The sequence below is a fragment of the Danio aesculapii genome, chromosome 15 (genome assembly GCF_903798145.1).
Source record: "Danio aesculapii chromosome 15, fDanAes4.1, whole genome shotgun sequence".
NCBI classification, from domain to species: Eukaryota; Metazoa; Chordata; class Actinopteri; order Cypriniformes; family Danionidae; genus Danio; species Danio aesculapii.
Window position 1 is genome coordinate 38,233,017 of NC_079449.1, and position 14,369 is coordinate 38,247,385.

The 14,369-nt window shown below is 35.7% G+C and overlaps 1 protein-coding gene across 8 annotated transcripts in view; it reads left to right on the forward strand.

Annotated features, from left to right (window-relative positions):
* Positions 1-14,369, forward strand: part of tenm4 (teneurin transmembrane protein 4) — a 493,967-nt gene that overhangs the window by 373,106 nt on the left and 106,492 nt on the right. For all 8 annotated transcript variants that reach the window (XM_056474308.1, XM_056474302.1, XM_056474300.1 and 5 more), the window contains one exon: positions 4,406-4,525. In XM_056474308.1, the coding sequence (XP_056330283.1) occupies positions 4,406-4,525 (120 nt within the window). The remainder of the gene's footprint in view (positions 1-4,405; positions 4,526-14,369) is intronic.

Sequence of the window (14,369 nt, forward strand, 5' to 3'; positions counted from 1 at the left end):
GATATACACATATTTGTATATATCTATTATCGGGAGTTTTCCCTGTGGTCATTATGCAATTTTTTTAAATTATGAAAATTATAATTTTACATCACTTTTCTACATTGATGGACATGTGACCGCACAGGCATTCCTGACTAAGAGCATGTGTTTGTGTGTATGGAAATGTATTATCGTGCTCCCTGTCAAATTTGATCTAATCTGTGTCCTGAAACACACTTCCTCTCCTGCTTTTACTTCTCATTCTAACGGAGGGAGCGATTTGTTTGTGAATGAATCTCCGTTATGAACGACTTGTTCATTCATTTCATTCATTTTCTTTTCAGCTTAGTCCCTTTAGTAATCCGGGGAATGAACTAGGGAATGGGGAATGAACCGCCACAGCGGAATGAACCGCCAACTTATCCAGCATGATTTTTTGAGCAGCGGATGCCCTTCCAGCCGCAACCCATTTCTGGGAAACATCCATACACTCATACATACACTACGGACAATTTAGCCTACCCAATTCACCTGTACTGCATGTCTTTGGACTGTGGGAGAAACCGGAGCACACGGAGGAAACCCACGCGAAGGCAGGGAGAACATGCAAACTCCACACAGATATGCCAACTGACCCAGCCGAGGCTCGAACCTGTGACCTTCTTGCTGTAAGGCGACAGCAATACCTATGCACCACTGCGTCGCCCAACGACTCGTTCACTTAGCCGACAAAAATATCAGTTTCTGGCACCACAGCATCTTGTCACATTTCATTTGCTTTGTTTGCTTATTTCATTCAACAAAACTAGCATAAGCCTAGGATTTAGTACAAGTTGGTGCTACTTCCGCTTATGATCAGTGAAGAGACTATTAGCATCAATAACGATACTTGTTTAGCACAAAAGTTGAGAACATACAAAATTGTAAAAAACAAAATCTTACCTAAGAAATATTCTGCCTTTGTACCTTGTTTTTTTGTTTGCTCGTTACTACACCTGTACACAGCGCTAAAGTCCAGCATCTTCACGTTGGCACACTGTTTTGACTAGTGCGGTTGAATGACATTTGTCCTGGGAGCACAAATGTGGCGGCAATATTGACGCATGCTCAGGGTCCGTATGCGATATCTAGTGTATATATCTATGATTTAGCCCATTAGCCATGCAGTTGCTTTGGCTTTTCCCAAACAAATAGTACTACTCCACACATACAATGCGTCATAGAACCATATTTGCTAGTTTTTACACATGAAAATTGTATTTGCTACTTAACATTACAGTGCTTAGCATTAAGAAGCTTGCGGCAAGTGCTATTTAATAATTTTGCTAAAACAAAAGGCACTAATATAACTCATTAGCCATGTAGCTCTTTTAGCTTTCCCCAAACACATAGCACTAACAATACTCCACACAGAGAAAAATGTTTCATAGCCCTTCCGGCTGCCTTACAGAGCCTTTTAGCATGCTCTTTCCTATAGTTATTTAAGATGTCTCGTCTAATATCAAGTCAGATGTGGCCTACAATTTGCTTCTATGTTATAAAATTACACGGTTGTCAGTTCAGTGCAGATGTGCCTACACAAGGTGATATGTCTGTTGTTTTAAAAAGCTCCTTGAGCATTTCTCGCTCGTTCCGACTGTCTTGTTTGAACTGGGCTTTTGCTGAACAAATGAACTTTAGACTTTTTTTGTCTAGACCACTTCACATTTCTCCTTTGTCGTCTTCAGATCCGTTCAGTGTCAATATTTAAATGATTTGTCGTGCCGTTGTTGAATCAGCCCGGTATATTGCGCCGTGGCTGTGAGCCGACAGTTCCACTCAGTGCGCTCTGTGAAAACTTGCATCGCTGCCCCTTCTGAATGAGAATCCTCTAAATCAAACTGTCACCTCCAGCAATGTTGTAGATAGACAAAAGCTTTACACATTCTATCTATCGCTAGCTCTCCTTCTCTCTCTCTCTTTCTCTATCTCGCCACCCTTTTATTTAGTGATCTTTCTTTGTCACTTCCTTTCTCTCTTTTCCATTCTACTGGAGTTTGCTCTCGGTCTGATAATAGACATTGCGGTGGGGCTGTGCACTTCTGCGCTATCTCTGCTAGCTTTGTTTACAGGGACGCAGAGCTGAGCCAAGGACTGCTGAAGGTGAGAGGCTGCTTAAATTAGCATAAAGTTAGCCTCCCTGGGACAAGGATATTGTTGGGTCTGTGATCTTGCCCGCAGTAAGGACAGGAAAGGGCCGCTCTCTTACACACCGGTGTTAATTGTTCCGCTACCTGGCGAATGTTTAACAGCTAACACTGTACCTTCAAACAGCCCCAGTGTGTGTGTGTGTGTGTGTGTGTGTGTGTGTGTGTGTGTGTGTGTGTGTGTGTGTGTGTGTGTGTGTGCGTGTGTGTGTGTGTGTGTGTGCATGCATGTGTGTGCGAGCGTGTGCGTGCGTGCGTGTATGTGCTTTTTATAGTTCCATTTATTTATTATATTTTTTCTTACTGTAGCCTACTATAGTCAGCCTGGTTTCAATATAAAGTTAAATGTATGACCCTAGACCACCAAAGCAGATAGATCCCCTGAAAGCTGACGAACAACAATGGTTGGTTTGGAGAGGACAACATTTGGCTAAGAGACAGCTATTGGAAAATCTTGAATGGGTCAAAAAAAAAAAAAAAAGTGTAAATTAAGTGTAAATTAAATAGTGTAAATTAAGGGCTTTGCAAAGTATATTATAAATCAAAAAATTGTTGTACAGTATGACATTTACTAAATATATTCATAGAAAATTACTTTTTTGAGAAAAAATAATATAATTTTACTATTGCTTTTGCTGAAAAATATAGTTGTCCAACATGAGTTTTGGTACATTTCTTTTAAAGTTTTGTGATAAGCTATATATATATATATATATATATATATATATATATATATATATATATATATATATATATATATATATATATATATATATATATATATATATATATATATATATAGCTCATAATGGCAGAGCTTTAAAGTCGACCAGTCAACTCGTAATATACATTTATAAATATAGGGTTCACTTTAATGCTCTGCCGTGACACTTTGTAATTGACGTCAATTAGTTGCGCTGCACAGATTACGTGATTTTACCCGAACTACATGGCAGCTTTACATAAAAAAGGTGCTTCACTGGATAAAACTGCCCTCAGATTATTTAAAGTAATTTTTTAAATATATTTTTTCTTATGTCAGCGTCAAAGATTCATGAACTTGAACATGAACTTCGAGTGAACTTTAAATCCTCAAAGAGATGCCAGTTAGGTTGATATGTTGTTGACTGCATTTATTTAGCAGAAAAATTTGCCCGGGTGCTAATGTCGCGCTAATAATTAAATGAATGTGTTGACGCTGAATTCGTTTTGCCCTAAAATTAGTCATTGGTAATGTTGCGTTGTTTTTGCAACGTGTTACGAGCTGTCAAACAGCATGTGTATATATTTCCTGCTAATAAATCGCAAATTGTGGCATGTTGCAAAACATTGGCATTTTGCGTATATTGATGTTTATTGGCGTCACCAGCGACTAGTCAACTTCGACTTGACTTTGATAACATAAAAGTCAACTTGTTTTTTGTGTGTGTGTGTATAAATATATATACACACACACATTTTATGTGCAGCTAATAAAGAAATGAAGAGATTCTCATATCGTATAACTCAATTTTATAGCTACTTTGTTTTTGAGTAAAATGTTTTTGAAAAGAAATGTCAACAATTACTTTAAGATTATAATAGTAATAAAATTACAGATTTAAATAATAAAAATGTTGTCATTTAAAACTTTTTGCATAAAGTAACAAATGCATGTTTTTAGATGTCTTTATTCAACAGTACTCATTTTGTTAAGAGTTAAAAAATGTAATATTGGTGGATTTTAAATGTGCTAAATATGTTTCTTTCTCTCTTTCTCTTTCTTTTCTTTTTTTTTTTTTGTCCTTCGTAATTTCCAACCTGAACAGCATGAAACCTGATTAAAAATCTCCAGCGCAGTGAGTCATAAATCTTGTCTAGCGGGAAGTTGTTTTGCACTTGTTCTGGATTTTAAGAAACTGTGTTTGACTTTTTCATATCGATCAGTAAGTCAGAGCTCCCGAGGCAGACAGATAACATCAAATAGAGGCAGTTTCAAGCCCAGATATCTGCTGTGACTGAAAGCACTCATACCTCTGCATTGTTCTCTCAAACAGCAGGAATGACACAAACACTATCCCATTTTTTTCCCCTGTTATCTTTTGCTTCTCAGATAGGAAGCCCCGCTGAGGTTTCCTCAGAGCTCTGGGATTCATTTAATTTATTATATGTGTTTACAAATAGCATCTGATGCTTTTTTTGTGCCATAACACAACGCTGTGATTTTTTTTTTTCGCTTTTTTTTTTTAACCCTACAGTCATGCCTGTGTTATCCGGGGACAAGTGGTGACTTCTGATGGGACTCCTCTGGTCGGCGTAAATATCAGCTTCATTAACAAACCAACCTATGGGTATACAATCACCAGACAGGACGGCAGGTGAGTTGCAACTTGGGAGGAAGTTCTATTTAAAGAAGTGGAAAGTTAGAAGTTAGAAATTAACAATTAAACTACCAGAATTCAACAACTATTGAATTGTTGAAATGTACTATTAAGTTGTTGTCCGTTAAATTACATTTTTACATTGATTTTACATTCAAAGAGTCTATTGAGATTTTAGAATTAAGCTTTGAATGTCTGTCATCTTATTTTATGAATTTTTAATTGTAGCTTATAAATGTGTACTAGTTACTAGCCAAATGTCAAATTCCCTGACTTTTCACTGACTAGAAAGCTGAATTTTCTTGATCTATGAGCACTGAGCAGAAAAAATAATATTTATTTAATTGTGTTGTCATGTCACATCTGTTTAGGACACTGTGTTAAAGCCTGAGGCAAAGCTGAACTGAAAGTTAGATTGAATCTCCTTATTTAATTTAGAGGGCTTGTTAATCTTCTCGATTAGATTATAACGTTAATACAACATTGATTGATGCAGTACATTAAACAATGATTCATTTGCACAAATCTAAGACTTTAATTATGTCACTAAATACCAGTTGCAGAGGCAAAAAAAAAAGTCAAAATGTAAAAGTAATAAGCTCACAATCTTATCAGCTATATTTAAGATTGGGTCAGCGACCATTGGTGTTACTCAGCACACTTAACATGTATATAAAATAATAATAATAGCATGATAAAAAATAACATGACATTGAAATATCATATTTTGACGAGTGGAAAGTAACAATTAAAATAAAGGAGCCCGTATGCATTAAAAAGGTCATATTTGGGTTTTAGGGGTCTCCAACAACTTTCATTGTCTTATAATATGCATTTATTTTGACCTAATTATCCCAACGACTCCCATATGATGCGTTCAGCGATTTATTTGTTCCCAAACCCCATCTTTAGCATGGTACTAATCTGCACTGATTGGTCCAATGACCCAGTTTATTGCGATAGGTCAACTGTGTTCAGTGTGAGACAGAGAGAAATGCCCAGCACGGCTTATCAACAATTTTGAAGTAGTCAGAGCGTAGAGTGTATGTGTGAGCTCAATGCAGGAGTGCATTAAAGCAATGCAGTTTAACACCAGCATGTTGCTTTATTCTTAACCATAAGTAAAAACAGTGACACACGTTCAGTATTAATTAATTAATTAAAATTTTGAAACTTGACCGCCGCACGTGTGTAGGAACAGCTGACAAATGGCAGACGATCGCAAGCTCACAAACACTTTTAAATCTGTAAACAAAGCGGCACGTGTCACGTTTTCAACGTGGCTTCAGATGCGAAATGATAATATAAAGAGTTAACCAGATACAGTACAAGCCATGTTGAGTGGTTACAAGTAACAAAACACAATTAAATACATAATTTGCAAGCTAGAGAAAACAAGGAGGCAACCATTTTAATCGTACTTAAATTACCTACACTTGTGAAATGGAGGAAGGAACTGATCCATGAACTGTGTACTGTAAAGTTTCTGTCAAGCTCTGACAAAGTCCCACACATCAATAGTCTTTTCTGATCCTTCTTTTAACAAACGGCCGACAAATGCCCTGTTGTAAGCATGAAGATTGCTAAATCACTCATCAAAAAAATGATGGGAACACTCACAAGGCTAGGGTGATGATGAGGTATTTTTGCAAAAATAAACTTTATCCACCTAACAGCCTCATTTTTGGGTAGGAAAAATAACACAAATTTTGCCTCACACTTCAGAGCACAGCGACATGATTCAACCAGGATCTGCTACAGTGTTTGTCTTCTTTTTCTTCGTACAATGTTTGTGGCCGGGGGTTTAAACTTTTCTTTTCTGGGCGGGGCTTGAGTTCCGTATAGTGTCACGGCGACACGGCTAAAGATTCGTTACCACGATGATTCATTTGAATCACTATTGCTGTGTCTCATTTCAAAGGCTGCATCCTCCAAAGGATGCAGACTTCAAATGTGTCCTTCAAAGTCCACAAAGGCTGAACCGAGCGTTTTAAAATGTGACAATCTAGCCTACAGAGGACAGATCTGGTCACCTAGCAACCGTAACAGCTGCCTAATAAGCAGTAATACGATTTGTAATGACTTTTTTTTTTCAAAGTGATTTTAAAACATATTGTGAGTAATCTAAACGCAAAGTGAGGTTTACAGAAGTTGGAAATATATTTCCTTTAATCCATACATGTACACATAAACATATAACCTGTCTATAAAATCACTCTTTCGTAAGACATGTCATAATCTTTTTGTTTTTAACATGTGTTTAGATATCCAAGTAAAATAAACCTAATTCATACAAATTTAATCTAGAGTTTTCTTTTAAAAACGTCCTGCCGTTATCAGCCTGCAATGAATCTTGGGACGTTCAAGGCTGCGAAGAATCCACCGGTTGTGTCCTTCATTAACCTGGGAAACGAAGGATGCATTTGGAGGCTGCGTTTGAAGGAGCCTTCGAATTTTTTTAAATGAGACAGCCTTCGTCGCGCCGCGATGATGCAGCGCACTTCAAATGCATCCTTCGGAGGATGCAGCCTCTGTAATGAGACACAGCTTATGAGTTTTTTATAGATGAACCAATAGTTTTAAACACGGTGCACTTTCAGATTAAAGTCTTAGCTGGATATTTCACTTAGACCTGTGTTACACACTGCATGGAAGGCCATTATCAATAGCCCATAATAGGGGCTCTTTAATAACAAAATTCAATAACATTCTATGATCCTGATATTCACCTTTTAAAATTCTGATATTCCAGAAATTCTATAAGTTTTGGGATCCATGTAGACACAGTTTTTCACAATTTTTTTACATTTTGATAGTTTTAAAACACGTCTGAAGTAACCTTGTTTTTGCTATCAGAACGCTGTTTATTTAATTTAATTTGATTTGATATTATTATTATTATTATTATTATCATCATCATCATCATCATCATCATCATCATCATCATCATCATTATTATTATTATTATTATTATCATCATCATCATCATCATCATCATCATTTATGGAAATTCAAGGTAGAAATACTCAGAAGACTAAATAAAAAAAAAATAACAATCATAGAATCACATATATAAACTTTTAGAAAAGAGCAGGGTTTTATTGTTATTATAGGTTTTATTAGTTATTCAATTCCTTCAATTACACACACACATATATATATATATATATATATATATATATATATACACATTGGGGAGAAATCATATTTCTAAAGGTGCTGTTGACTTGAAATTTTGACCAGATGTTGATAACAACCACAGACAAACAAATTGAATTAGTTTACAAATTAAGTTATGTGTAATAAAATTAAATGACACAGGAAAAAAAAGTACATGAAGAAAGGGCAGTGTAGAAAGATAGTGAAAGCCCAGACAGCAGCTGAAGTTATTCAGCAACCCTTAGCTCTTCATCATTGTAAATTAATATTAGCTGCTTCAGGCAACCTCTACATTATCAGGATGATGAAAATGAAACCAGAGTGGACATTTCAGCAAGACAATGGTCCAAAACACAGCTAAGGAAACTCTCAAATTGTTTCAAAAAAGAAAATCAAGCTGTAAAATGGCCCAGCCAATCACCTGACTTGAATCCAATAGAGAATACAAAATAAAGATCAGTTTGAAAAAACAAATTCCAAAGAACCATCAAGATTTTTACACTCAGTTGAAGTCATCTTTAAGCTATAATATACACACACACACATATACGCACACTCTTTCTGTATGGCGGAATGTTCCATAATGTGCTGAAAATAAAATTGGAGGACAATTTTATTCCCAGCACACCATTGCGCATTTTGCCTGTTTGTTCGGATGGTGCTTTTTGTAGTCGTAAACAATCTTCCGTCTTCCTGGCTCTCTCTATTTTTTCTCTCCCTTTGCTCGTAAACACATGGTCTCCCTCCCACAACAGCCCATCAAGCCCTGCAAGAACAGGCTCAGTCCGGCATGAAATCACCAATGCACCTGCTTGCCTGCTTAAAAAAAATGGGAAAGCTGTCTTAACTGATTTTGCCAGCGCTGTTGTTATTTTAAATTACTTCTTGCTTCACTCCCAAAGAGGTTACTTTGCTTCTCTGCTTAGCCATTAAAGCCGGACTGACCAAATAACATTCAGTGGACGTTCATGTAATACAAAATTTTGCCTAAAGTCAGGCTCTGGAGATCCTAAAAGCCATCCATTATACATCTGCCTTGATGTATTGAGAGTCACTTACGCAACGCTCTTTCCCTGAAGGAGAGAGTTGAATGCTGCATCACATCATCCAGAACCACTGAGCGATAGACGGTAGAGATGTCAGGTGACTGTTAATGTGCTGGAAGTTACACCAGTGTTGTGTGAGATTCAGTCTCTGTTAGATCCCAAAGGTGGTCATTAGTAATACTGCCGATTTTCTCTAAATGCTACAAAGCCGATTACACCTGGTATTAAAATGTGATCCTGGGCCGCAAAACCAGTCATGAGAGCCAATTTTTGGAAATTAAGATTTATACATCATCTGAAAGCTGAATTAATAAGCTTTCCACTTTTGTATGGTTTGTTAGGATTGGATAATTCTTGATACAAGTTTCTGAAAATCTGGAATCTGAAGGTTAAAAAAATAAATGGATTGTTTGAACTAGTGAGCTGTGAACTAGAGACTTCCTCTGAATGGATCATTTGAATCAGTGAGTCATTAACTTACATTAATTTATACTAAACTGAACTTCATCTGTAAAAATTTTACTGAAGCGGTTTCAAATTACTAGAACTTAACTATGATAAGCTGCTTTGACACAGATTAATTTAACTGAATTAACAAGAGATTCAGTCTGAATAGATAGTTGAAATACTGTGAAATAACTCTGAATGGATCATTTGATTCATTGAGTCTTTAACTGTAGATTCGCTCTGGTGTGCATTTTCGAAAACTATCGTTAGCTAACTAAGGTCAGAAGTTCCGTAGTTACAAACATAGTTTGTTGATTTGGTGTTTCCCAAATCCGTCATTGCAACGAACATTCGCAAACTGCTTCGCAAACTTGTAGGCTTGCAACTACACCTCTAGAGCTTGTAGTTAGAAGCATATGTCCTGGTTGTGTTCTGTTCCCAGTTATCCCCCATATGCCCTATTTATTTAGAACATTTTAACATTTAAACTTGGAATTATTTAAAAAAGAAATAATAATAAAGTCATCTCTCTTAGGTGTATTTTGCTTTCAAAGTATTTTTACAGTTCAGTTTTAGCGATCTTCATGTTGATAATTGTGTTCCCTTCATAGTGCACTTTCAAAACATTTGAAAACACAGCCATTGCTCATGACGAAAGTTATAGGCGACCTATTGTTTAAAAGCGAAATTTAGGCTATGTTACTTCTCCAAAGCTTATGAAAACAAATATATATGGTTATAGTTTATAGTATGTTATTTATTTTAAAAAAATGGTTTGAATGTGTGAAATTGAAAAAGTAGACTTTTCAAAAGAAAATAAATACCTAAATAAAATAAATAAACAATATCCTACTTAATAATTGTAATAACAATAATAATAATAATAATAATAATAATAATAATTATTATTATTATTATTATCAGGTAGGATTTTTTTCCATTTCTTAATAAATAGTCTACTGTAAATTAGCCCTACAACCATTAACAATTTATATGAATTCTATAAGAAATTAGAATATGTGTTAGTTGTTTTATATGGGATATTCTTAATAATATTTGTAAAGGAAACATATATAGGTCCTATATGTGTCGTTTACATATATTTCAATTAATATGAAATGTTTTTACCAAAACTAATATTGGAATTTTTTTTTTAATGCGAGTGCATGTAAAAAAAATCATTTGCATAAAAATTATGGGGTTTTCTCTAAAGAAGTTGTTACTCCACCCTGTTTAGAATGTCATTATGGATGTTTTACGTTATATCTAACGTGGTTCAAACTATGGATCTGTGACAGAGAGACTACGATTTTAGGAAATTCTCGTCAATGCATTGTTCTTTTCCCATATGATGCATCGTACTATGATAGTTCAGCCGCAAGTTATGTTGTTGTTTGGGAAACGCACCCCTAATGGACCACTTGAGCTAAAATTAAGTTTTTAGCATGCACATTACTAATAAAAATAAGTTATAATAATTAAGTTATATAAAATTTGACTGATACAATATATATTTTGGCTATTCCCACAGCTATTTGTGGTCCAGGGTCCCACATATGTGTTTTGTCAGCGTGATCACAAGTGGACAACATTAAATACAGTTTTAAACAGGGTCTAAAATGTTTTTAGCTTTTTCACTTTTTTATCACTCCCAAAGGTATAGTTGAAAGCATATTTGATCAGATTTATTTTTCGTGGGGTAAATTTAGTTTATATGTGTTCAAACAGCCACAAAACAAGTACCAAAAGCATACATTATAATCAAATTTATTTTTGCATTTTTTGTGCTAACATTTCCTCATTGTAAAAATTATATGATCACTTAGGCATGTTTTTAGTTCAATGTAACTTATTAAACCAAGTTAATAATGTTCTAACTTAAGTTTAAAAGTTACTCAAGCTGTTTTAAATCAGTTTAATATGATATAAATTCAAATGACTCATAAGATTAATTTGAATCAGCTTAAAAACTTAAGGCAACCAGTATTTTTTACAGTGCAGAAATTGTTTGCAAAAGCATTTTAATTACTAAAACAAATAAGGATAACTTTGTAACTTTGAGCGTTACAATACACAATTGTTTAATATGACATAACATAACTGTAAGCCAAAAAAAATAGAAAAAGTCTAATAATGTTCCATATTAACTGTGATTGTTGTACCTAAAATGTATTATTTATTTATTATTATTATTATTATTATTATTATTATTATTATTATTATTATTATTATTATTATTATTATTATTATTATTATTAATAATATTATTATTAATATTATTATTATTATTATTAATATTATTATTATTATCATCAGCGTCACACATTATTATAAATGACACTTCTCACTATTAATAAATCATTAACAATGACTTTTGCCTCAATAAACTCTCAAATTGCTACTTATATAGAGAATTAGGGCTGGTTTATACTTCTGCATGGAGCGATCGGTGTGACTCATGGCACCTGCCTTGCACGTTGCACATTCGCGTGCGCTTGATCAGCCTTTAGACTACGACCATTCATAATATGTATATAAACAGCCAATAAATTAGTAGTCAGCAGATACTAGGTAATAGTTTGGTACTTAAAAATGAGTAATTAAAATAAAGTTTTATTTTTAAAGTAGTATTATTAACATTAATAGAAGGAGAAGTAGTAGTACTGTAGAAGTAGTAGTTGTAGTAGTAGCAGCAACAGCAGCGCAGCGGTAGGGGTGGTAGTTCTGTAATCTGTCTCAATGAACAAATAACAAATAAGTGAATCTTCATTGTTTTTGTTTATACATCACCCTCAAAATATTTGTGAGAGGCCTGTAAATGTAAGAGAGTCATTTCAACTTTTAGAATACATTTGCTATTGCCATTTAAAACAGTGTTATGTGTGAATGCTGTGTGAACACAGCTCCAATTTAGTTCAACTTGGTTGGCTTTGACCTGTTTAGGGTGTAACCCATCGATCTAGATAACCCCATTGGGTTAACGCCGCGTCGCCTCAAAGTGTGCACTGAAAGGCTGAATGCACTAATAAAGTGTGTCACCCATGCCTGAGGTGTTTGCGTGATTGATAACAGGCCTGCGAATCACTCATCGATTGGCATGGCAGCCTTTAGGGCCCAACTATGTGCTTATATAATGGTTATATGTGTGCGCGCTTCTCTTAGAACATGTGACTAGCCGGCTAGCTTTTACTGCAGATTAGCGTCGGCTCCGCTCCTGCATAAAAACGCACACAGGCTCGCTCTCTCTCTCACAGACAAGCACACTCTGCTCAAACTCCCACCGCGCTCAGACAAATGCTCACATTTTAGCAAGGGCACGACAACAAGGGCAAAGCAGACCTTTGTTTATCAGCCGTGCCAATGAAAGCTCTGTGAATAGCCCGTTGGGATATGTAGTTGAATTAATGTTCAAGCAGCGTGAGGTGTGACTACAGATGCACACCGCATTTATGCCAACATCCGAGAACAAAGACACACACTACAGTGCATTTCTAGCATCCATGTATCACGCTAATCAGCTGTTAGCACCGCAACCGCATTTAAAACTAAAATGTGCTTTCATTTCTATCCGAGCGTGTTGTAAAGGTGTGTTTCTTCACAAGAAAGAAGATCAGAGTTGATTTGTACACCGTCAGTCAACTCGCATGGTAGCCAGCGTCCTGTTAGCGGCGTCAACAACAGAGCGACTCTGTATGTAGAGCATGCACTGCCATTGTGAGGTTATTATAAAGTTATGTTAGCACAGACAGCACAGATCAATAATACTTTACCCTTCCCTTAAATGTCATTTCCCCCCTCACCTCTTTTATCAAAGCACACCGTTCCAGCGCACAACAAAGACGCTCGGCTAGTGAAGAACCTCGCCAGTTTATTCCCCAAGAGAGACGAGCGACATCGCACACCACACATTCATGCTGATTTTATTAATGCAAATTCAAAAAAAGCACAGTGTATTAAACTGAGCCAGTGCTTCATTGTATTCCGGTCACATTGTGTAGCTGCCAGATTAAAAACCCATCCCAACTAACTGAAGCCGAGTCCTTTTCATCTGAATCCTGTCATTTAGAGGAACATAATGAATTACAACCTTTATTAAGTCTGGTTTTGATGGTCGTGCAGAGGAAGAGTGAATAATGTTGATTAAAATGTTAGTAAATGGTATTATTAGATAATGGAATGCTATTGTACTAGCAAATCCAAATGCCGTTTTGAAGGGTGTGATGGTTGGCATATTTTAGCAAATAACTGTGCTTCATGAATGAGTTATACAGTCTTTTTAATTCTGTTGGTGAATGGATTTAATAAAAAAATAAGTAGTCATAGAGAACTAGCAGGATAATTATGACATGTTAAGTTTAGAGGCACAACTTGTAAACAGTTAGGTTTAGCTTATAAAGTTCTTTTGTAGTGTGGTATGGGTGTTTCCCAGTATTGGGTTGCAGCCAGAAGCACATCCGCTGTGTAAAACATATGGTTGATAAGTTAGCGGTTCATTCCGCTGTGGAAATCCTGGATGAATAAAGGGACTAAGCTGAAGGATAGTTTAATGAGATGAATATTTAGAGGTACAACTTGTAAACAATTTAGGTTTAGCTTACAATAGTTCTTTCGTAGTGTGGTATGAGGTTTCCCAATATTGGGTTGCAGCTAGAAGAGCATCTGCTGTGTAAAAGACATGGTGGATAAATTGGCGGTTCATTCTGCTGTGGCGATCCCTGATGAATAAAAGGTCTAAGCCAAAGGAAAATTAGATGAAATTAAAGTTTAGAGGTACAACTTGTAAACAATTTAGGTTTAAGTTACAATAGTTCTTTCGTAGTGTGGTATGGGTATTTCCCAGTATTGAGTTGCAGCTGGAAGGGCATCCACTGTGTAAAACATATGGTGGATAAATTGGCGGTTCGTTCTGCTGTGGTGAAGGGACTAAGCTGAAGGATAGTTAAATGAAATGAATATTTAGAGGTACAACCTGTAAACAGTTTAGGTTTAGCTTACAATAGTTCTTTCGTAGTGTGGTATGGGGACTTTTCAGTACTGGGTTGCAGCTGGAAGGGCATCTGCTGTGTAAAACATATGCTGGATAAGTTGGCGGATCATTCCGCTGTGGCGACCCCTGATGAATAAAAGGGCTAAGTATAAGGAAAATGAAATTAAAGTTTAGAGGTATATAGCACCTCAAATATAGTAAG